At 43.3% G+C, this 24,841-nt stretch overlaps 1 protein-coding gene and 1 long non-coding RNA gene across 3 annotated transcripts in view; one reads left to right on the forward strand and one right to left on the reverse strand.

The window, feature by feature from the left end:
* SLC7A8 (solute carrier family 7 member 8) overlaps nucleotides 1-14,737 on the reverse strand; it is a 57,523-nt gene extending 42,786 nt beyond the window's left edge. Inside the window, exons 1-2 of one of the 2 annotated variants that reach the window (XM_061180640.1) lie at nucleotides 14,280-14,737; nucleotides 13,824-14,016 (exon numbers count right to left, since the gene is read on the reverse strand). In XM_061180640.1, the coding sequence (XP_061036623.1) occupies nucleotides 13,824-13,974 (151 nt within the window). In that variant the 5' untranslated portion in view covers nucleotides 13,975-14,016; nucleotides 14,280-14,737. Of the gene's footprint in view, nucleotides 1-13,823 lie in introns of both variants that reach the window. The other variant, XM_061180639.1, reaches the window with a different exon arrangement.
* LOC133084286 (uncharacterized) lies at nucleotides 13,864-22,097 on the forward strand. The gene is made up of 3 exons (XR_009699415.1): nucleotides 13,864-14,215; nucleotides 19,204-19,395; nucleotides 21,820-22,097. It is a non-coding gene; the product is annotated as an uncharacterized LOC133084286 (long non-coding RNA).
* Nucleotides 22,098-24,841: the final 2,744 nt, after the last annotated feature.

The following is a 24,841-nucleotide window of genomic DNA, read 5'->3' on the forward strand; positions in this document are numbered from 1 at the left end:
TCATCTCAATAGATGCAGAAAAAGCGTTTGACAAAATTCAACACTCATTTATGACAAAAACTCTCCAGAAAGTGGGCATAGAGGGAACCTACCTCAACATAATAAAGGCCATATACGACAAACCCACAGCAAACATTGTTCTCAATGGTGAAAAACTGAAAGCATTTCCTCTAACATCAGGAACAAGACAAGGATGTCCACTCTCACGAGTATTATTAAACACAGTTTTCGAAGTCCTAGCCATGGCAATCAGAGAAGAAAAAGAAATAAAAGGAATACAAATGGGAAAAGAAGATGTAAAACTGTCACTGTTTGCAGATGACATGATACTACACATAGAGAATCCTAAAGATGCCACCAGAAAACTACCAGAGCTGATCAATGAATTTGGTAAAGTTGCAGGATACAAAATTAATGCACAGAAATCTCTTGCATTCCTATACACTAACAACAAAAGATCAGAAAGAGAAATTAAGGAAACAATCCCATTCACCACTGCAACAAAAAGAATAAAATACCTAGGAATAAACCTACCTAAGGAGGTAAAAGACCTGTACTCAGAAAACCATAAGACACTGATGAAAGAAATCAAAGATGACACAAACAGATGGAGAGATATACCATGTTCTTGGACTGGAAGAATCAATATTGTGAAAATGACTATACTACCCAAAGCAATCTACAGATTCAATGCAATCCCTATCAAATTACCAGTGGCATTTTTTACAGAACTAGAACAAAAAATCTTAAAATTTGTATGGAGACACAAAAGACCCCGAATAGCCAAAGCAGTCTTGAGGGAAAAAAACGGAGCTGGAGGAACCAGACTCCCTGACTTCGGACTATACTACAAAGCTACAGTAATCAAGACAATATGGTACTGGCACAAAAACAGAAACATAGATCAATGGAACAGGGTAGAAAGTCCAGAGATAAACCCATGCACCTACGGTCAACTAATCTATGAGAAAGGAGGCAAGGATATACAATGGAGACAAGACAGTCTCTTCAATAAGTGGTGCTGGGAAAACTGGACAGCTACATGTAAAAGAATGAAATTAGAACACTCCCTAACACCATACACAAAAATAAACTCAAAATGGATTAGAGACCTAAATGTAAGACCAGACACTATAAAACTCTTAGAGAAAAACATAGGAAGAACACTCTTTGACATAAATCACAGCAAGATTTTTTTTGATCCACCTCCTAGAGTAATGGAAATAAAAACAAAAATAAACACATGGGACATAATGAAACTTAAAAGCTTTTGCAAAGCAAAGGAAACTACAAACAAGACAAAAAGACAACCCTCAGAATGGGAGAAAATATTGGCAAACGAATCAACGGCCAAAGGATTAATCTCCAAAATATATAAACAGCTCATGCAGCTCAATATCAAAAAAACAAACAACCCAATCCAAAAATGGGCAGAAGACCTAAATAGACATTTCTCCAAAGAAGACATACAGATGGCCAAGAAGAAGCACATGAAAAGCTGCTCAACATCACTAATGATTGGAGAAATGCAAATCAAAACTACAATGAAGTATCACCTCACACCAGTTAGAATGGGCATCATCAGAAAATCTACAAACAACAAATGCTGAAGAGGGTGTGGAGAAAAGGGAACCCTCTTGCACTGTTGGTGGGAATGTAAATTGATACAGCCACTATGGAGAACAGTATGGAGGTTCCTTAAAAAACTAAAAATAGAATTACCATATGACCCAGCAATCCCACTACTGGGCATATACCCATAGAAAACCATAATTCAAAAAGACACATGCACCCCAATGTTCATTGCAGCACTATTTACCATAGCCAGGTCATGGAAGCAACCTAAATGCCCATTGACAGATGAATGGATAAAGAAGCTGTGGTATATATATACAATGGAATATTAGCCATAAAAAGGAAGAAAATTGGGTCATTTGTAGAGACGTGGATGGATCTAGAGACTGTCATACTGAGTGAAGTAAGTCAGAAAGAGAAAAACAAATGTCGTATATTAACGCATATATGTGGAACCTAGAAAAATGGTACAGATGAACTGGTTTGCAGGGCAGAAATAGAGACACAGATGTAGAGAACAAACATATGGACACCAAGCGGGGAAAGTGGCGGGGGGGGGGGGGGGTGGTGGGTGGAGTGGTGGGATGAATTGGGAGATTGGGGTTGACATATATACACTAATATGTATAAAATAGATAACTAATAAGAACCTGCTGTATAAAAAATAAATAAAATTAAATTAATAAAAAAATAAATAAAAATAAATTTTTAAAAAGTGATGCTTATTATATACAATCTTTAGTGTAATTATTTGATTAATATATATCTCCCCCACTAAGACTGCAAGCTCTGTGAAAGCAGAAACTGTATTGCTTACCTGTGAAATGTCACATAGTAAACACTCTATAAATATTTACCGAATAAATGATGTCTGATGTCAATCTAGAACTGATCTCCACAGAGCAATTTAATATACCTGTTTATCTGGAGCCTCCAAAAGCTTTGAAATATGTCAAGTGTGTACTGTAGGCAAATGAGTAAAGCAACCCACTCATTTCACTGCTGAGTAGACTGGCTACTATTACCATCTCCAATTTATGGGGAAAGAAAGTGGGGCAACTATTATTCTCATTTTTCCAAATGGAGAAAATGAGGGAGGTATTATTATCCCTATTTTACAGATGAAGAAACTGAGACCCAGAGAGGTAGTTATTTGCCTAAATCACAGGGTAAGTTAGTAGTAACTGGATTAGAACCTAAATCTTCTGTCACAGCCTTAAGCTTTTCCCTGAAAATTGTCAATTTTACATGCTCCACCCTATAGGCAATGAGAATGGTTCACAGAAGATGCTTATTAAGGAACTGGAACACAGATCTGATTCTTTCCTTCTATTGCAATACCACGTTCAATGATGATTTACAAAATGTTCATGTCCATTACCTTACTTGATTCTCACAGCTACTTTCTTGGGTGCACAGGGCAGGCACTATCATCCCTATTTACCTTTGCAAAGACTGAGGTTCAGAGAGGCAAAGAGCCTTGATCAAAGTCACATACTGCATAGGTAGCAAGGCCTGGACGAGAGGCATGACCTTGGGCTCCTGGCCCAAGGGTTCCTCCTACTCCAAGCTGCCTCTCCTCTAGAAATTACACAACACACATCTTAACTGCAGGGCTTTTAAACCTTACACTGTCCAAATGAGGGTTATCTGGAGTGGCTTTGAAAGAGGAAAACTGGGGGCTTCCCTGGTGGCGCAGTGGTTAAGAATCCACCTGCCAATGCAGAGGACACAGGTTCGAGCCCTGGGCTGGGAAGCTCCCACGTGCTGCGGAGCAACTAAGCCCGTGCACCCCAACTACTGAAGCCCGTGCACCTAGAGCCCACGCTCTGCAACAAGAGAAGCCACTGCAATGAGAAGCACACGCACCGCAAAGAAGAGTAGCCCCCACTCGCCGCAACTAGGGAAAGCCCACGTGCAGCAACGAAGACCCAACACAGCCAGAAATAAATAAATAAAATAAATAAATTTATTAAAAAAAAGAAAAAGAAAAAGGAGAACTGGGAAAGGGCTTTTCTACCTTGGCTATGAACTTTTCTTGATGAGAAGTTGGAAGAAAGTTGATTATGGCAGGGATTTTTTTTCTCCATTGTTTTCCTCTTAGACTCATCATCTACAAAGCCATTCAAGAATGAGTTGCCCAACTGTCTGGTAGAGCCAAGGTACTGGAGGTCAGGGTTTCAATCCTCTCTTTCATCCACCCCAATTGGGAAAATAACCATCCCATCACATAGATCTCCTTTAGTGAAAAATCAGTCCTAGAATGCCTGGACAATGAGGTCCAGCTTGGCTTGTTCTGGCAAAGAAAAGCCAAGTGAACCACTCCATTAAAAAGGGGCCAAGTTGTATTAGTGGGCAAGTTGTCACTAGAAGAACTGCTGGAATTGAGAAAATCCACATTTGCCATGAATAACTGCTGACTTCACCTGTGGGCAAATACCCATGTGATTCCTATTAAGGCTTTACTCACTTCCAGGCCTGTCCATGCTAGAAGGCTGTAGCCATCAAAGAATTTCCTAGGGCCCGGAATTACAGACTTCTAATGCCCAACAGACGCTCAAATTCAAAAGGCTTTGGCCTTCCCTACTGACTCATGCTCGTCTTGGAATCTAGCCAGAGCTTTCCTGGCCCTTGGAGGTTCTGTCCTTTTCTATGATGTCCAGAGAAAGCCAAGGTGAACCTTCTTTGTGCTTCTCCCACAAAGTGGCTGGGAGGGTCTCAGCGTTTTCAGGACTAGGGGAACAGCATGGAAGTAGGGTCAGCATATCAAGGTCGGACTTTGATCCTCATGGCAGGCCTGGAATCTCACCATGCCTCTCACCCTGTGTCCACTTCCTATCAGGATTGTACAAACAGCTACCTCAGGGTGACGGCTGGTCAAGACTCCGACACACACCCTGTGGTGTTGCCATCTCCTGCCGAACAGAGATGTGGAAGGCGCTCTAGGACTCTGCTGGTTCGGATTCCATGCTAAAGAGTGAAATGGGTGCTAGACTTAAGAGTCGGAGGAGCCATTGAGTTCTTGCTTTGCCACTCATAAGCCGTGTGACCTGAATTTTTCTGAGAGCCCCTACTTCATCTGTTAAATGGGAATACTTGCTCCTGCCTTGCCTACCTCACAGGGTTGTTGTGGGGATGAAAGGCGATCACACATGCGTGGAAACACTTTATAATCTATTTAATGCCAGCAAATATAAGGAGCTACTAGGATTTATAGCAGTAGGGATAGAGATAATCTCTAGAAGACACCAATAATGGTCTTGCTTTGGAAGTTTGGCTCTGAAATAGCACTGCAGAGCCAGGACCATGAAGCATTGTCTGGGTACAATTTTTAGATGCCACAGGTGGGTGGCCAACAGGTAATTACATCTCAAGAAGAATTTATTGAGCACCCACTCTGTACATGCTTGCTTCGAAAGGTAATTGGGAAGCACTTGTTCACACATGGACTTTTAACATAATAGATGGAGCCAACCACCACCCACCAGCCATTGAAAGCCAGGCATCCTGGCCTGAGGGGCTAAGAGAGCTGAGCCCTCAAAAATGACCATTAAGGATTCACATCGGGCTTCCAGCATCTCCCTGTCTGGTTGGGAAACCAGGCACCAGCAGTGAGAGGCTTTGTCTACCTCAGTGGTTCTCATCCAGCGGCAATTCTGCACCATCTCCCCACCCTCAGGGGACAGTTGGTAGTGTCTGGAGACATTTTTGGCTGTCACAACTGGGGAGGGAGTGCTACTGGCATCTAATGGGTAGAGGCCAGGGATGCTGCACGGGACAGCCCCCCAAAACAACAAAGTATCTGGCCCAAAAGGTAATAGTGCCAAGGTTGAGATAAGCCTGTCATCATCTGGTTAATTCCTAAAGTCCTTTTCAAATCTGAACTTAGATGAGATTTGGGTGCTTGGTGTTTTGTTTGTTTTTTGCTAAGTGCAAAAATTTATTATTTATGAGAATAACTCATTTTTAAGCTAAAAAAATTTTTTTTCAACACACAACATTAAATTTACCACCTTAACCATTTTTAAGTGTACGGTATTGTTAAGCATATTCAGGGACTTCCCTGGCGGTCCAGTGTTTAAGAGTCCACGCTTCCACTGCAGAGGGCGCAGGTTCGATCCCTGGTCAGGGAACTAACATCCTGAATGTGGCCAAAAAAATAAAGCATATTCACATTGCTGGCAGACAGATCTCTAATGGATGATCTGGCTTAGACTGACTGCTATTTTTCAACGAATACTTTCTAAGCACTTACCCTGTGCCAGGCTGAATACATGGGGATGTGAAAATGAGAAAGACTCAGTCCCTGCCCTCAGGGAATCATGCGGAGAAGTGAACATGATGCAGGTGGACACAGAACTGACACCACCAGGGAGAGCAGAAGTTGCATGAGTGCAATCATGACTCATGACAAGATGTTAGGGATGGAAAAGGTCACTGGCGGAGGCTGTTCAAAAAAAGCTTCCTGGAACAGGGGAAGCACAAGAAGCTGATGAGTAAGTAGACTCAAGTCAACAGAGAGAAAAGGAAAAGCACTGGCTGCTTGATAAACAGGTCAGACTTGGGCTGAATTGGCCAGTTCTTCCTATCACCCAATCAACCTAATCTAATCTACGTTTCTAAACCAGAATTAGTGAGTGTGGAGGTGGGGTGGGAGTGGCGATTGGGGGAAGAGGGGGTGGTGGACGATGAGCTTAAGGAGAGAACGAAACTAATATTTACTGAACATATACCATAGGATACCAGCCTTATTTTAATACTCCACAAGAAATTTCTATTTTACTGATAATTAACTTGTTCCAGGTTACCACGCTTGTAAATAGGGAAGTAGTTTAAAAATCCAGGACTATCTCCAAAGCTCTTCCTGTTCTGTGATATCATCAATGATTCCTCCCTTTCCACAACATGCTGATACGAATCATGGAAAAATTCATTCTATGCTTCCTACTTCCAGCATCAGGGCCCACTTAACAAATGTCTCCTTATCCCTAAGGCAACCTGACCTGGCTGTATCAGCTGCTGAGTAAACACCCTATGCAGAATTGTACTCTAAAGGGGCAGCTAAAGCATTACGCATCTCACAGATGTACAAACAGACACCTTGAAAATCTATATATAGTGAGAAAAGTAAACTAACAATTCTGCAGCAATGGAACACACTCTGGGTAATCGGCCTTCACAATATGCTGGTCAGTGTGAGGTTGCCCAGAACATCTTAAGGCATAATGTGAAACTCTCTCCCCAGGAGTGACGTCACTGGTAATACTGAAGATATTTACAGCAGGGAGCAAACCAATGGGAAGACTCATGACCATGTCGAACGATGAGGGATAAGATGCAATCGATAAAGCTTTTCAGCTCAGACTTCATTCGTTCTATAAATAAAACAGCTTAAAATAGACTTGAGAGAAAATTTGGCTTCTCAGAAATAAAATTTACCGGTGCTTAGCACAGGGCCTAGCACATAATGCTGAATGAGTGTTTGCGAAATGTTAAAATATGGACCGATCCGAATCCTATGACCAGCAGCCCCTACCCCTGAGCCAGGGAGCTGTCTGCACTTTGCCACTCCAGATGTCCAGGGAGAAGAGCCGGTGGGGGGGTGAGGGTGGGGAGGGCTCTTTTGCAGGCAAGTTCTGGGAGGGGAACAAGGCATGATCCTTCTTGCTCTGTACGCTCGGCTGGGAGTTAAAAATTAGAAGGGATGGACTCCTAACTTTCTGTTGTTTGGGGTGGTTCAAAATATATTCTTGGGATTATTTGCTCATGCCTGCTTTTTTGATAACCCCTCACCACCCCCCCAAAAATAACAACCAAACAACAAGAGCAACAACAGACATTCCTGAAGCATCTCTTTGCAGGCAGCTGTGCTGCTGGATTAACCCTCAGAGGAAAGCAGAAAACCTTGGTAGCCGGGCAACTTGAAAGCCTCACCCAGTATGCCCCATACCTCCATGCCACTTCAGTAGGCCGATTTAATTCAGAAAAAGTGATACGTATGGTGCTGGCCTCTCTGAGAAGGTCATCTGATCTGGGTACAGTGTGTTTTTGTTGTTGCTGCTTTTCTAAACAGAATGGGCTGTTTGGTTCTGTTTCTTGGAACATATTTTTTTACCTGCTGGGTTTCTATTTTCTTTCCCTAACCCTAAGTGTCTCCTGCTGGTTCCTGGCAGGAAGCAACAAGATCTCTGGTTCCAGCCGCCCTGAGCTCCATGCTGTGGAGCATTTTGATTAAGCCCAGTGGCTTCAGAGTTCAATGACCTGGGTGGGAATCCTGGCTCTGCCACTGTTCAGTTACTTATTCATTCAATCCCGTCCTTTCTATTACAGTACTTATTTCACGGGATTAGATGAGAATATTCATAAAGCACTGATCAGGTACTATGAATTGGGTGCGTAGTAGTGCTTAGGAAATGGTAGCTACTTATTATTATTATTATTACACCGCTGGGTATAGCGTTTCTCTATTCACTAAGATGTGTTTGGTTTTTGTTTTTTTTTTTAGTATTTGTTTTATTTATTTATTTATGGCTGTGTTGAGTCTTCGTTTCTGGGCGAGGGCTTTCTCCAGTTGTGGTAAGTGGGGGCCACTCTTCATCGCGGTGCGCGGGCCTCTCACTATCGCGGCCCCTCTTGTTGCAGAGCACAGGCTCCAGACACGCAGGCTCAGTAATTGTGGCTCATGGGCCCAGCTGCTCCGCGGCACGTGGGATCTTCCCAGACCAGGGCTCGAACCCGTGTCCCCTGCATTGGCAGGCAGATTCTCAACCACTGTGCCACCAGGGAAGCCCCGATGTGTTTGTTTTGACAAGTGTCCTAGTTGGCTTCTGTCTCAGAGTTTTCTTTGAGAACAATGACAGTTTTAAACATGTTTTCATCATGAATGAACCAAATGCTAATCCTTCCATGTTTAAAAAAAAAAATTGAAGTACAAACTCGAGAAGCAATTTTCACACTCCAGCCTCTGGTTAACATCCAATTGACATTTGGGGGATTAGAAAGCTAATACATCAAATTAGAGAGTAAAATGTAAAATTTTCTAAAGTGGTGTAAAAACACACGGGTCTGAAAATCTTTTGGACTTGAAATATTTCCAAATCAGTCCAGTGCCATTTCAGTATGGTTATACCTATAGCCACACTTCTTTGTTGACAAATAGCCTTTAAAAGAAGTTTCCCCCCAACTTTTCCAGCATCAGACATCCACGGTCTTTCCAGACTCCAATGTCAGGGTTATGGTCCTGCATGTCCCACTGCCCCACCACACAATACACACCAGCCTCCCTCCTGCCTCTCTTGGTCACCAATTAGAAACGGGGAATGGCTAAGAGCTTTGGCTGTGGAGTCAGACCATCTCAGTAGTCAGTTGTGTGATCCCAGGCAAATTACTTCCCAGCTCTGTGACTCAATTTCCCCATGTTTAAAATAGAGTTATAGAGACTTCCCTGGTGGCACAGTGGTTAAGAATCCACCTGCCGGGGCTTCCCTGGTGGCACAGTGGTTGGGAGTCTGCCTGCCGGTGCAGGGGACACGGGTTCGAGCCCTGGTCCGGGAGGATCCCACATGCCGCGGAGCAACTGGGCCTGTGCGCCACAACTACTGGGCCTGCGCTCTAGAGCCTGCGAGCCACAACTACTGAAGCCCGTATGCCACAGCTACTGAAGCCCGTGCGCCTATAGCCCGTGCTCTGCAGCGGGAGAGGCCACCACAATGGGAGGCCTGCGCCCTGCAACAAAGAGTGGCCCCCGCTCGCTGCAGCTGGAGAAGGCCCGCGTGCAGCAGTGAAGACCCAATGCAGCCAAAAATTAAATAAATGAATAAATAAATAAATTAAAAAAAAAAAAAAGAATCCACCTGCCAATGCAGGGGACATGGGTTCGAGCCTTGGTCCGGGAGGATCCCACGTGCTGTGGAGCAACTAAGCCCGTGCGCCACAACTACTGAGCCTGCGCTCTAGAGCCCGTGAGCCACAACTACTGAGCCCTAGCGCCTAGAGCCCGTGCTCCGCAACAAGAGAAGCCACCGCAATGAAAAGCCCACATACCGCAACGAAGAGTAGCCCCCGCTCGCCGCAACTAGAGAAAGCTCGCGTGCAGCAACGAAGACCCAATGCAGCCAAAAATAAAATAAATAAATAAATAAATTAATTAATTAATTAAAAAAATAAAAGAGTTATAATACCTATTTCCATAGGACTGTAGTCAGGATTAAATAAGGTAATATATGTAAAGAGTTTATAGCACAGGAACTGGCATTTAGTAAGAGCTCAATAAATACTATTTTTTAAACATCTTGTTAGCTGAAAGACAGTGGTCTAATAGCTAGACCTGCATCCAATATTGCTCTGCAGCAAATATACCAAGGTCCCCCATAAACATACATTGTGCTAAAAACAAAATGGTCTAACAAATCATGAATCTTTTCTGTAGGCTCTGTAGCTGAACTAGTGCCTTCAGACCTAGATTCTGGGTACATACCTAAATACATAACTGATATAAAGTGACCTAAACAGCCAGGAACTCTGTGGGCGCCTCTACCATGGCTGCAAAGAATGCTGGTCCAGAGAGGAAAGGTGTGCATGTGGGAGAGTTAATGGGAGCGTGGTCTGTGCTGATCACATCCTGCAGTAGCTGAGCCAGCGCACCTCAGGCTCCCCCACAAGGGTTCCTGCAGCTGTACCAGAACGGTACCTTCTTCCACTCCCAGCCGATTGCTCAGTTCTCATTTATACTGGGACACTTCCTCGCCTGGAACGCAACACTAACTGCTTCATCTATAAAAACAAATAAGGACCTCTGCCCAGGATCTAAATGAAAACACCTCTTTTAGGACATGAAAATTAAAAGAGTAGAGAACAGTGCTTACAAGTTTGATTCAGGATTCAGACAAGCTCTAGGTTTGAGTCTTCAATACTTTTCAGCTGTGTGACCTTCAACAAGTTGCTTGTCCCTCTGAGCCTCTATTTTCTTATCTGGAGGAAGGGCGAAGAAGTGCCTACCACACGGGATTATTGTGAGGGATAAATAAGACAATGTATGTTTGGTAACTGGACAGCGTCTGGCACATAATAAGTGTTTAATAATGACAGCTATTAACAGTAGCTTTGATAGCATCAATTAATGAATTTTGCTGCTCCTTCATACTCTCCTTAGATTTGGGGGTGACTCCACGTTCATGGAGAGATCTAAGTTCACCTGTAGCCAACAGGTTTCCTTGGCCAAGTATGTGGAGAGCAATAGCCTGGTTAGATTAGGGCAGAGGTGATGTTAGAAAATTAAAAACAGGTCAACCTCATTTCCAAGTTGATGAAATTATTCCTGGCTTAAAGATTTTCAAGCCAGGTTCCCAAGAGCCCTTCAGATAAATACTTTTTATTACTACTGTCTTCAGATTTTTGTCCAAGGCTCAATTAAATTCAACAGTCATTTGAGTAACTGTTTCATGTCAGGGACTCTGCTGAGCACTAAAGATTCAGAGACTTATATGACACATTGTTTTGCTCAAGGAAATAACAGTTTAGTCATTTTCCATCTACCTGCCAAATCTCCCAGAATTATCTTCTCTACTCCATCTTTCTCCATGTCCTTCAAGATGCTTCTTAATCTAGTTCTGGGTGAGAACTTCTCTCTTTGTGCTTCTCACCATTCACCTAACTTTGTCCTCCTTACACAGCTCAACCATATCATAAATTTTCAATGTTCTCTGTCTAATGCATATAAATCTCATCTCCCCAGTCAGATTATAAATAATTCTAGGGCATGAGCCCTCTATTAGTTCATTTTATATTCTTGTAACACCTGCCATTTTGTTATTCCTACTTTAAACCATCAATGATGATTGTGAGTGAAATTTTATGAGGTTTTATGAAACATAGTTTAACTTATCCCTTTAAGTCAATTGGATATGAGATAGATTTGGGGCAGTTGCTACTTTCCCATACCTCATGACCTGATTCACTTAGGAAATTTCCTTTCTCTTTTTGCCTTCATATTCTCTTCCTTCCACAGTGTTGACACTGCACACCAGATCACTGAATTCCATGTGAAAAATGCCATTTCTATTTTTGCATTTGGTCTTGAAAAAACTTGAATCACTGTCATCCACTCGGAAACCCCTCTAGAGGACAGGGCAGCTACTCAGCACATTTGTAAATCAACAGCCACACAGGAGGGGAAATGGAAAGGATTTCGTCTCCACATCACCCTAAAGGGGAAATGTGTGTCTCAGCTTAAATGGAGATACAATCGTGACTATTAACTGTACAAGGACTCTTGCACTTTGGAAAAATATCCTGATTTCTCTGAAATCACATATTTGGGATCTCTTTTCACCATAGACTACCAGAGTTATTATTCTGGTTGCTATAATACCAATGGGAGCATTGGGACTATTCTTATTGTGAAGTGCTATCCATGAGGCTGTGGACAAATCAGTAGTAGCATTCACCCAACTAAAACTATACCTCTTATACCTGGACACTCCCATTTCTTCATAGTCTTAGACAAACGTTAAAGAAAGAGACAAAAACAAGCTCAGTATATAGGAGAATATTCTCTACCCTTGAATACCTGCACATATGTAGGGGTGGGTGAGCAAGGCTGAGGCAGGAAGGAGGTCTGATTGTGCTTGTGTGTATGTGGGTGTGCACTCTGTGTATAAAACAGAACCTTCCCAAAGGGGGGAAAATTCTTAATCCTCTCAGCCAAACTGGTGAAAGAGGTAACAGGCTCTGGGCTATTTACAGACCTTAAATTGGCATGTGCTGTACATATTGAGTACTTTGCTGATCTCATTTTTTAGAGCAACTGAAATAAAGGAGAGACAGAAAAGGTAATGAGAGATTCAAATCATGACTATAATTGTTTAAAATAACATTACCTTTCTTAAAACTGTAGATGCCTGGAAAACCTCCCAGAGTCAGAGAATTAGATAAAGTGGGATTCCACTTTGAAAGCAGAGTAGAGATAACATGATGTGTGAAGGCTGGGTGTAGAGGTGAAGAGGACTATCTGAATACTGTACTGATTTTATTTGATTTCAAGGGTGTTCTCCAGTGCCGCCATTGCTCAGGTGCCAACATGCCTCTGTGCTACCATGAGGACCATGGGGTTATCCAGGTGCTGTGGTCACCAGGACACTACATGCCTTCAAAAGGAAGTCTGCACAGGAACCTATCTGGCCTGACTGTCCCATGCCCCTTTCTCTGGGAAAAAGGTAAAGCCCTCTACCAAAGACAGCAGAAGAAACTCTCACCCTCTGCAGTGAGGACAGTAATGAGCCATTGCCCATCGATCTCTAGGGCCTCTCTGGAAAGAGGAATATGTGTTGTCTCGAGATGGAGCCATATTTGGGACCCCCTGCCCGGTAGAGTGCAGTTAGGGGGTTGGAGTGGCCTGCACTGGCACTTTCGGGGACACTCAGGCTCCCCCAGTTTCAAAGCCTCCCAGCCGGACTCCCCATTCTAGTTATTCCCATTTCCCTTTGAGAACCTCACAGGGTCTTCCGTGGATGTTAAGAGACATGGATGTTACATGGACTCCATTAAGCAACGAGAGAAACTGCCAACTACACATTTACAGAAAAGCAAAATCTGTCTCTTCTTTTCTTCCATAATTTATTTCCTCATCTGTGAAATGGGAATAACACCCCTATCACATGTACTTTGCCAAGAGAAAGTGCTGCATAAGGTGGAAAAGCTATAGAAAGGCAAAGCATTCTTATACTGCTGTTTGTAGCTATTTTTATTATTACACACCCCCTAGGCCCATAGTCTCATATAATGTAAACAGTGAAACAGCGACTAAGTATGTCTCAAAAGCCAGTCCACAGCCTGCTAAGGAGATGGCTGCAGGAAAGCTTGTTAAAAATCTAGGTTCCCCAGCCCTACCTTAAGTCAACCTGAATCAGAACCCTCAAGTGTGGAGCCCGGAGACCTATATTTTCAACAAGCTCCCAGGCAACAATGACCATCAGCCAGGTGTGTGCCCCTATTTGCTCCATTCCGTGAACACTGGACAGAACTTCTCAGCCGGGTTTGGAGGAAGAGATGTATGACATACAGCACTTCCTATACCTCTCAAACTTGACCAGTGGGAATAGGTTACAGCACAGGTGAATGACAACTCTTTTCTAGGGGAGGAGGAAGCAGAAATAGTGCTTTATGGGGGTTGGGGGAATGAGGGGTTAAGGTTCTACAAGAGGACCACCAGACGGGGAGGAGTGGTCGGTGGGGAAAGGAATTGGACTCACCTACAATGATACCACAAGCACTGACCAATCCAATCTCTTTCTTCAGGGCCACTCCGCCCCCTCCAGAACCAGTCTCGGGGCTGGCCTCCGGCTCGCTCCCACCTGGGTGGTTCTTTTCAGTGTTGTTTCGGTGCCTGGCTCCTTTTTCCATGTTTCTCAGTAGGATTTCAACCTCCGAAAGGTATCTCTCTTTCTAATGCATATGGGTGTAAATATATTTAGAGAGAAAGCCTTTCAAATGGAGATGTCCTTTTCCGTGATGTGATAAGGACCACTCCTACCCTCTTTAAAAAAAAAAAAAAAAAAAAAAAGACCCAGGCAGATAAAAGAGAAAAATGAAAATATTCCTACTCTGCCTTGACACTTTCTTGTCACTCGTGCTTACAAACAAGGTAAGTGTTGTTGGGGGCGGCAGGGGGGAGACATAGATATTTAAATATAAAAATAGAACTGTACCAGCTACTCCGGCTGGAATTCTCCTGAAAAAGGATGTAGCTCTTCAGAAACCAGGACCTTTCTGCAATGTGTACCAGGCAGTGGCTTATTTCAGATGCTTCAAAGAGGTAGTCCGGATTTCCCTCAGCTCTTCCCCTAAGAAAACAGATTGTCTTTACCTCCCCTTAGCCTTTTCTTTTATGATGAGGATAAAAGTAGTTTTCATTAACTGACAGGAAAAAAGGCAATCTTCCGGTACTCTCTTCTCTCCCAGAAACAACAACTGTGGACCCGACCGGTTTGCTCTAGGTCCTGTTTCCACCTGGCGTGGGTTGCTTTCCCCTCCCCGTCTCCTGCCTTCCGCTTTCTCCAGATGTCCTCTTCGGTCTCGCTTGTTTTCTTGTCCCTGTTTTCCTTCTTCCGATCTCCGTCCTCACGGCACAGACTGCCCCATCTCCCGTGGTTACAGGAGAGTGGCTCTGGCTCAAACGAACGTGTTCCCCTTTTAGCGAGGGGTTTTATGTGCTGAGCTAGCTCCGCCCCCACCTCCTCCGTTCCTATCCATCCTGTCTCCTCCTTCCTGTTCAATGTAAATAGCAGCACACAGCCCCCCAAAATCACCGAGAAGATGGATTAAAAAATTTCTCTTTGTAATCGATCGGCTCTCTTTTCTCCATCTTTCTCTTTGTAAGTAGTGGAAGTATTAAAAATCCTCCCATGTCGACCGTTCCGGGAGAGTTCATGAGCTGGTATAGCATTACAGGTCTTTCAGCAGATGTGGGCTTTATAAATAAGGCACCGGTTGTGCAGACACTTTAGCACCATCAGAAATACACTGGCGAATGTATTAAAATACTTATGTCTGGAAGATTTGAGGATACAGGAGAGAAGGCTGTAGGGACATTATCTTCAAGTATCTGAAAATAGGAGGAAATTCAGGGTGGGAGAGGGGAATGGAAAGAATTAAGAATAATGGAAAAGAGGTTCATTTAGTATTATTGTGAGCAGCTGTGCAGAATAGCGTGGAAACAAAATTACCCGGAAGAGGTGGTAGCCTCAGCGTTCGCAGCTCTTATTTAGTGTTATCTGAAACAGGGGAAAAAAAAAAAAAAAAAAGACCCCCCCCCACTCTGGTCCCAGGAAAGAATGACACAAAATCTGGTGGAATGGGGCCTTTCACAGCTTCTAATATTTTGGCATCTATAAATTATTAGAAAGGCAGACTGGAGAGGGGGTGGGGAGTTATAAGCACCTCTCTGATCATGAAGCAGATTGTTGATGTTAAGAGATGACTTATTTCTGTACTGATACTGTATCTTGGCTTCTGTGAAGAATTTTACCCAGAAACTACTGCCTTATGTGAGAGCAATGACATCTATTTATAATTGCAAAGTACTCTGAAAAAAAACAGCAAGAAGCAATATAGCAGACAACACTGTAAGTCTAAAATGAAATTATTTTGAATCTGTATTACATACATTATGCAAAAGCACTTGATTTTAAAGTGAGTCTAAAAAATAAAGTTCCCCAAGCTGACCACTAAGTACAGAAATTGGCCTCACTTTTTGCAGAATGTTCCAAATGATTTTGGATTTTAAGGGAAGTAAATAATTCCTTAAAATGGGGATGGTTGAGCTATTGTAGGAAGGGCTTTTCCACATGGGGTAAAGTCCAATCAGCAATCTTTTCCACTTCGCCCCTTGACCACTCAGCAAGTATTAAGAGGTTTCAAAGGTTAGGAGTTCAACGGCTTCTCCTTCTGCAGTTCAAGATATAGCAAATTGAAAGCCTCAGCAAAAAAAAAAAAAAAAAAAAAAAAAAGTGGGGGTGGTGATGTAAAAAGGATTTTTAACAAAAAGAGCAGACAAAGCAGGGAATATATAGCACAAAACTCCATGGGAGGGGATGAGTCATGGGAAATGAAAAAATTTTGAATTGCTTTTGGCCTTTCCTGACAATATCAGAAAGCATCAACCATCTGGTTTGAAGACTTCTGCTCAAATTTCAATGTCAAGTTATAAAACAAATAATCTTTCTGCTCTCAAACATGAGTTCCTTCAGTAATGTTTCAATTCAAATGGTGTAGATATAATATGAGATAAAACATGAATGTGATGAATTTTAGGTCTCTTGCCAAAACTGGTGCTAACTGATCACAATATGGTAAGCTTTAGCCATCTCAGCGTATGAACTAAGAAGCTAAAGGGGGAGTGGGATCAAATACAACTTTGGGATGCAATGGTATTAAGCACACCCAATTGGAAAGAAAGCGTTTTTGAAATTTAATATTTCTATTTCTTTAGCACTTGGAGTTTATAAGTGGCTTATGATTGTCTATTAATGGTACAATGTAAAAGGTGGAAAAGGAATCTCCCCACCCCACCCCCTAAATAAACAGGACCATTTATTCATATTATAAGGCTTCCTTCAGGTTTGGATCTTTTTGTGAAATAAATCCTAAGTGTGTCAAAATTCCACATGGTTAACATTGAACGCAGGAGAGAAAGAAAGGTCTTCGCGTGATATGTTGGGAAAAATCTATAGAAATAATTAACTGAAGGTTATTAAATTTTTAGCACTGAATTCTTTTTTATTCATAACTCGATTCTACATATGCCTTTATAATTTTAAATCTGTTGTCTACATTTAAATAGTACATTATCTACAAACTGTTTTCTGCACAATATCTTGATTTTTTTTTTCCCCTCATTAAATACTTTGGGTAGACAAGGCTGTAATTTTTCCCTATTTTAAAGATTAGGAAGCTGAAGCTCAGAGAATGTCTTACCTGAGGACAAAGATAAGACACCTTTGGACAAGTGGGATATCAATGGTTTACACTGAGATCTTCCCAGGACGCTACAGCTACTTGCTGATGCCTCAGCTTCTTCTGAGGGAAACAGAAAACCTTTGATCAGGGCCATGTCCACGCTTCTTGAATTGGTGTCATAACTGTGCTTTTAGAGACCCGCGTTGATGCCACACCTAACATCCGTTCAGTGAGACCCACAGGTCTTAATCTGCCCCCCACGCCTCCATTTGTCACCCCTTCCCATAGTCCTCAGTTTGGTCAGTTTCCAAGTACTTTAGTGCAACTCTGTTTCCAATATCTGAGTCACTGTTTACTGTTGTTTTTCATGCTGAAGATGGGAAGAAATTGATCTTTTTACCCAGGGAAAGGGTGGGTAAGAGGGTCGTTTTCTTAGGAATCTGTACTTAGGAAGAGAAAGGCTGTGTGAGGCTGACATCTACTGCACGAAGAGGGATATGGCATGGGGGCATGCTGCTTGTATGGTAGCTGAACAAAAACGCTGCCATGTTTCAATATTCCCTTTTTGAAACAACAGGTAAGAAGTATCTGTTAATGCAAAGGGGTAGAGTTAACGCACAAAGCACATTCACTCCATTCTTGACTTTTATTTGTTTTCCTGCCGCGCCGCACGGCTTGCAGGATCTTAGTTCCCCAGCCAGGGTTCGAACCCAGGCCCCGGCAATGAACACGCCGAGTCCTAACCACTGGACCGCCAGGGAATTCCCCTGACTTTTTTTTTTCTGGACCCAATAGACAAGCACTTTATTCTTGTTCTTTGTAGCAGAGCTATAAGGTCTGAGGTCACTAAGAGAAGACCCAAATCTCTTCCGGGAGGGAACTCACAATCCACGCTCCCACTCTACTCTTCTCGCACCTACCTGCCCAGAGTCAGAAGGAAACTCTGATTTCAATTTTTTTTTTTTTTTAAACATCTTTATTGAAGTATAATTGCTTTACAATGGTGTGCTAGCTTCTGCTTTACAACAAAGTGAATCAGTTACACATATACATATGTTGCCATATCTCTTCCCTCTTGCATCTCCCTCCCTCCCACCCTCCCTATCCCACCCCTCTAGGTGGTCACAAAGCACCGAGCTGATCTCCCTGTGCTATGCGGCTGCTTCCCACTAGTTATCTATTTTACATTTGGTAGTGTATATATGTCCATGACACTCTCTCACCCTGTCACATCTCACCCCTCCCCCTCCCCATATCCTCAAGTCCATTCTCTAGTAGGTCTGTGTCTTTATTCCCATCTTGCCACTAGGTTCTTCATGACCTCTTTTTTTTTTTTTTTTTTTTTCCCTTAGATTCCATATATATGTGTTAGCATACTGTATTTGTTTTTCTCTTTCTGACTTACTTCACTCTGTATGACAGACTCTAACTCCATCCACCTCATTACAAACACCTCCATTTCATTTCTTTTTATGGCTGAGTAATATTCCATTGTATATATGTGCCACATCTTCTTTATCCATTCATCCGATGATGGACACCTAGGTTGCTTCCATGTCCTGGCTATTGTAAACAGAGCTGCAATGAATATTTTGGTACATGACTCTTTCTGAATTATGGTTTTCTCAGGGTATATGCCCAGCAGTGGGATTGCTGGGTCATATGGTAGTTCTATTTTTAGTTTTTTAAGGAACCTCCATACTGTTCTCCATAGTGGCTGTATCAATTTACATTCCCACCAACAGTGCAAGAGTGTTCCCTTTTCTCCACACCCTCTCCAGCATTTATTGTTTCTAGATTTTTTTATGATGGCCATTCTGACCGGTGTGAGATGATACCTCATTGTAGTTTTGATTTGCATTTCTCTAATGATTAATGATGTTGAGCATTCTTTCATGTGTCTGTTGGCAATCTGTATCTCTTCTTTGGAGAAATGTCTATTTAGGTCTTCTGCCCATTTTTGGATTGGGTTGTTTGTTTTTTTGTTATTGAGCTGCATGAGCTGCTTGTAAATCTTGGAGATTAATCCTTTGTCCGTTGCTTCATTTGCAAATATTTTCTCCCATTCTGAGGGTTGTCTTTTGGTCTTGTTTATGGTTTCCTTTGCTGTGCAAAAGCTTTTAAGTTTCATTAGGTCCCATTTGTTTATTTGTGTTTTTATTTCCATTTCTCTAGGACCTGGGTCAAAAAGGATCTGATTTCAATTAAAGCCAGCTTTCTTCTTAGAATTCCAGCGACCACTGCCTATAGTCAAACAGTGGCTTCCTGAGCTAGTGGTTCTAAGAGACTTTATTTCATTAAAAATGCAAAGCAGATGAAAATTAGTGAGCAAAGAAGAAGGAAGTAAGGAAGAAAAGGCCAAAACAGGTACGAAAAAAAGGAAGATGAAATGAGGAGATGCCCTTAGTTAATAAGCCCTTTTTAGGGTATGCTCTGTTTGCCTTTCGGACATATTCCTAAATTCAAAGGAAGTTGTATCTTCTAGGGTTTATGTAGTCCTGAGAATTTGGATGGAGCAGACCCTGTTCTGTTATGATGGTCCATTAGTTCCTGCTCTTCTGGAGATAATGATGAATTCTTGCTCTGACACTAGAGACAAAAATTCCAGCAGATTACTGTTCTGTCTGCTGCACTTGGCCAGATTCCATGGAGCCAGCCCAGCACCAGTGGGAAAGAAGTAAAGATGCATTCCCTGAGGCAGGCTGCACGTCCTTCACTCCTTCACTGGGCCCATCTGTCATGGCGACTTGGTATTCTTTTTAAGGATTTAGGTGACTTCAGTTCTGAGTACTTAAATATGGAAACTTCCACCTCCTCATTGGTTTTCACTGAAGATTTGTGTTTACCAAAGATGAGAGCTCCTGTCTTTTTTTTTTTTTAATAAATTTATTTATTTATGGCTGCGTTGGGTCTTCATTGCCACGCGCGGGCTTTCTCTAGTTGCGGGGAGCAGGGGCTACTCTTCGTTGTGGTGTGCGGGCTTCTTATTGCGGTGGCTTCTCTTGTTGCAGAGCACGGGCTCTAGGTGGGTGGGCTTCAGTAGTTGTGGCACGCAGGCTCAGTAGTTGTGGCTCGCGGGCTCTAGAGCACAGGCTCAGTACTTGTGGCGCATGGGCTTAGTTGCTTCATGGCATGTGGGATCTTCCCGGACCAGGGCTCGAACCTGTGTCCCCTGCATCGGCAGGCGGATTCTTAACCACTGTGCCACCAGGGAAGTCCTGAGAGTTCCTGTCTTTTAAGATGTGGAAGAGAAGTTCCCTGAGGTCAGAGATTTGGTTTGTTCATTGCTGTAACCCCAGTACCTAGAGTGGTGCCTGGCACTCAATCAATATAATTGAATGGGGTTTCCCTGGTGGCACAGTGGTTAAGAATCCGCCTGCCAGTGCAGGAGACACAGGTTCAAGCCCTGGTCCGGGAAGATTCCACATGCCGCGGAGCAGTTAAGCCCGTGCCCCCCAACTACTGAGCCTGCGCTCTAGAGGCCGCGAGCCACAACTACTGAGCCTGCGTGCCACAACTACTGAAGGCCGCATGCCTAGATCCCATGCTCCGCAATGACGAGTAGCCCCCACTCCCCGCAACCAGAGAAAAGCCCGCGCACAGCAACAAAGACCCAATGCAAACAAAAATAAAATAAGTAATAAAATAAATTTAAAAATATATATAATTGAATGAAAGAATGAATGAATGAATAAATGGTGATGTGCATTAATGCATAATAAATACATAAATTACATAATAACCGATGGACTGATGTGCCGACTAATTGTAGCAAGATGTAGTCCTCAGTGCCTGGAGAGGGACTGGATTGTGGAAAGAGGGGAAAAACACCATCCAGGGTTTGACTTAAAGATCATTTCTTATAGAGCACAGATCTCAAGCAGGCCCTCAACACTGCCCAGCGATCCTACCACAGTCCTGTAGTCATTGCCTCTTCCACTTATCTCCTCCTCTCTGCAAACCAACACCATCCCCCAAATCCTCACTTTCAGTTGACATCCTTGCCTATTGTTTCATGGTGAGAAAATAGAAATAAGCGGAAGAAAACATCCACATCCTCCTACCACTAAATCTGTACATCTTTCCCCACATACTCTACCTCCCCTCCCATAGAAACAGATGTGGTGTCCATGCTCCTGCGTATCTATCTCCCTGACTTGTGCACTAGATTCCCTGTCCTTTCTTACCTACTCAGGAACTTTGCTCCTGCAATTACTCCTCTCTCTCCTGCATTATCAGTTTTTTACTCTCTCCTGGATTATTCCTATCAGCATGCAAATATGCTGTAATAGCTTCTGTTATAAAAAACAAAACTAACAGAACCTCCCTTGACTTTACTTCCCTATTCAGCTGCCACCCAACTTCTCCGCTCCCCTGTTTTCACTTCTTCACCTCCATTCATGCTTGAATCCACTAGTCTTAAGCTTTTGTCCCTATCCCCATGGTGAAGTCATTCCTGTCAAGGTCACCAATAGCCACCGCAGGGCCCAATCTAGCAAGCGTTTCTCAGTCTTCGGCTTACTGATCTCACAGCAGCCCTGGCTCCTGGGATCCAATCTTCTGGCTTTCCCCTACCTCACTGGCCTCTTAGGCTCCTCAGCTGGATCCTTTTCTCTTCCCAACCTCTCCTCTATCCTCCCTCGCTACCTGGGTGATCTCATCCAGCCCTATGACTTTCGGTGGCATCTACACACTGATATTTCCCAAATTTATAAATCCAGCCCTCATCTCTCCCAGAAATTCTAGAATTAGCTATCTGCCTACATGATGTCTCTGTTGGATGTTTAATAGGTATCTGAAACTTAAAAAGCCCAGTGCCGGGCTTCCCTGGTGGCGCAGTGGTTGAGAGTCTGCCTGCCGATGCAGGGGACACGGGTTTGAGCCCTGGTCTGGGAAGATGCCACATGCCGCGGAGCAACTAGGCCTGTGAGCCACAACTACTGAGCCTGCGCTTCTGGAGTCTGTGCTCCGCAACAAGAGAGGCCACGATAATGAGAGGCCCGCGCACCACGATGAAGAGTGGCCCCCGCTTGCCGCAACTGGAGAAAGCCCTCGCACAGAAACGAAGACCCAACACAGCCAATAAATAAATAAATAAATAATTAATTAATTAAAAAAAAAAAAAAGCCCAGTGCCTGCGTGCCCCTCCAAACCTGCTCTTCCTCCAGTATTCCCCACTTGAGTAAATGGCACTCCTCGGTCAGGCCAAATATCTTGGAGTTAACCTTGACTTACCTTTTTCTCTTATCTTTTATTCAGCATTTAGTTTATCAGCCAATCCTGTTAGCTGTTAATTTAAACTTATCTAGAAATGACTCACTTCTTACCATCTTCACTGCTACTACCCTGGTTCATTACCACCTCCTCACCAGCTCTCACCTGGACTATTCCATTGGGCTCCCTGTTTCAACACCTGTTGTCCTAAAACGTCCTCCTATACATCATTCTCAACAGAGCAACCAGAATAATCCTTTAAAATCATAAATCAAGGACTTCCCTGGTGGTGCAGTGAATAAGACTCCGAGCTCCCATTGCAGAGGGCCTGGGTTTGATCCCTGGTCAGGGAACTAGATCCCACATGCATGCTGTAACTAAGGAGCCGGCGAGCCACAGCTAAGACCCAGTGCAATCAAATAAATGAATAAATAAATATTTTTTAAAAATCGTAAATCAGGTCATATCTCTCCCTTGCTCAAAATCCTCCAGTGGCTGTTCATCACACCTAATTAGAATCCAATCTGAAGTCGTCTTTCTCATGGCCTCTGGTGACCACTCCAAAATCATATCCGTATAATCTTCCTTCCACTTAGTCCTCCCAGACTCCTAGGCCTCCTTCCTATTCTTTGAACACTGAGCTCCGCTTCAGGCCTTTACACTAGCTGGAGCTTCTGTGAGGAACACTCTTCCTCTAGACAGTCACGTGCTCTGCTCCCTCGTGTTAGGCTTGTCTCTCATCAAATGTCACCTTGCAGAGGATTTCTCTGATCACCCAATAGAAAATCAGTCTTTATTCCATCACCTGGATCTTATTTTTTGTCATTATTACCTAACATTATTCGTTTGCTTGTTTGTTCCTTATTTGTTTCCTCTGTTAAAATGTAAGCTCCAGATTATTGGATTTTTTGTTTTCTAGATAGGGAAATGATATTATAGTTATAAGTAAAGAATCTTTATCTTTTTTTTTTTGTAGGGTGTCATTTATTTATTTATTTGTTTATTTATTTATTTATTTTTGGCTGCATTGGGTCTTCATTGCTGCACGTGGGCTTTCTCTAGTTGTGGCGAGCGGGGGCTACTCTTCTTTGCGGTCTTCTCATTGAGGTGGCTTGTCTTGTTGCGGAGCACGGGGTCTAGGCATGTGGGCTCCAGTAGTTGTGGCATGAGGGCTCAGTAGTTGTGGCTCACAGGCTGTAGCATGCAGGCTCGATAGTTGTGGAGCACGGGCTTAGTTGCTCCGTGACATGTGGGATCCTCCCGGACCAGGGATGGAACCCATGTCCCCTGCGTTAGCAGAAGGATTCCTAACCACTGCACCACCAGGGAAGTCCCTATCTTTTAGATATATATGCCAATATATTTATGGATGAAATAATTTGATGTCTTGGATTTGCTTCAAAATAATATAAGGGGAAGGGATGGAGAGGTAGTTTATCAATGAAAGAAGGCTGTGAGTTGATATTGTTTAAGCTGGGTGATGGGTAGGTAGGAGTCCATTATACTATCTTCTCTAGCTTTGTATATGTTTACATTTTCCCATAAAAACAAACAAACAGGGGCTTCCATGGTGGCGCAGTGGTTGAGAATCTGCCTGCCAGTGCAGGGGACACGGGTTCGAGCCCTGGTCTGGGAGGATCCCACATGCCGCGGAGCGACTAGGCCCGTGAGCCACAATTGCTGAGCCTGCGCGTCTGGAGCCTGTGCTCCGCAACAAGAGAGGCCGCGGTAGTGAGAGGCCCGCGCACCGCGATGAAGAATGGCCCCCGCTTGCCGCAACTAGAGAAAAGCCCTCGCACAGAAACGAAGACCCAACACAGCCATAAATAAATAAATAAGTAAATAAATAAAAATTAAAGCAAAACAAACAAACAAACACAATCTTTGCTCGTTTATTTATCATCTCCCTAATGTCCAGAGCAGTACTTGACATATAGAAGGAATTCAATAAATACATATTTATTTAATAGTTATTGCACTTTGAATCAGTTAGGAGAGTAAAGGTATATTTTCAAGATAAAAGTTAATCATTTACTGCCAATTGTTGAAATCTAAATTCTAAGTTCCAAAGGAGATTTTATAAAGAGTATTCCCTTCCAGGCTTCACATCCAAGAATGTCTTAATTGTGGGAATGCCAAAAACTAAACTTAAGAGCAATTTAAAAAAATATAGCTTAGGGGCTTCCCTGGTGGCGCAGTGGTTGAGAATCTGCCTGCCAATGCAGGGGACACGGGTTCGAGCCCTGGTCTGGGAGGATCCCACATGCCACGGAGCAACTGGGCCCGTGAGCCACAATTACTGAGCCTGCGCGTCTGGAGCCTGTGCTCCGCAACAAGAGAGGCCGCGACGGTGAGAGGCCCGCGCACCGCGATGAAGAGTGGCCCCCGCTTGCCACAACTGGAGAAAGCCCTCGCACAGAAACGAAGACCCAACACAGCCATAAATAAAAAAAATAAATAAATTAAAAAAAAAAAATAGCTTAACTGGGAGATCAGCTCGGTGCTTTGTGACCGCCTGGAGGGGTGGGATAGGGAGAATGGGAGGGAGGGAGACGCAAGAGGGAAGAAGATATGGGGACATATGTGTATGTATAACTGA

The sequence above is a fragment of the Eubalaena glacialis genome, chromosome 2 (assembly GCF_028564815.1).
Source record: "Eubalaena glacialis isolate mEubGla1 chromosome 2, mEubGla1.1.hap2.+ XY, whole genome shotgun sequence".
Classification (NCBI taxonomy): domain Eukaryota; kingdom Metazoa; phylum Chordata; class Mammalia; order Artiodactyla; family Balaenidae; genus Eubalaena; species Eubalaena glacialis.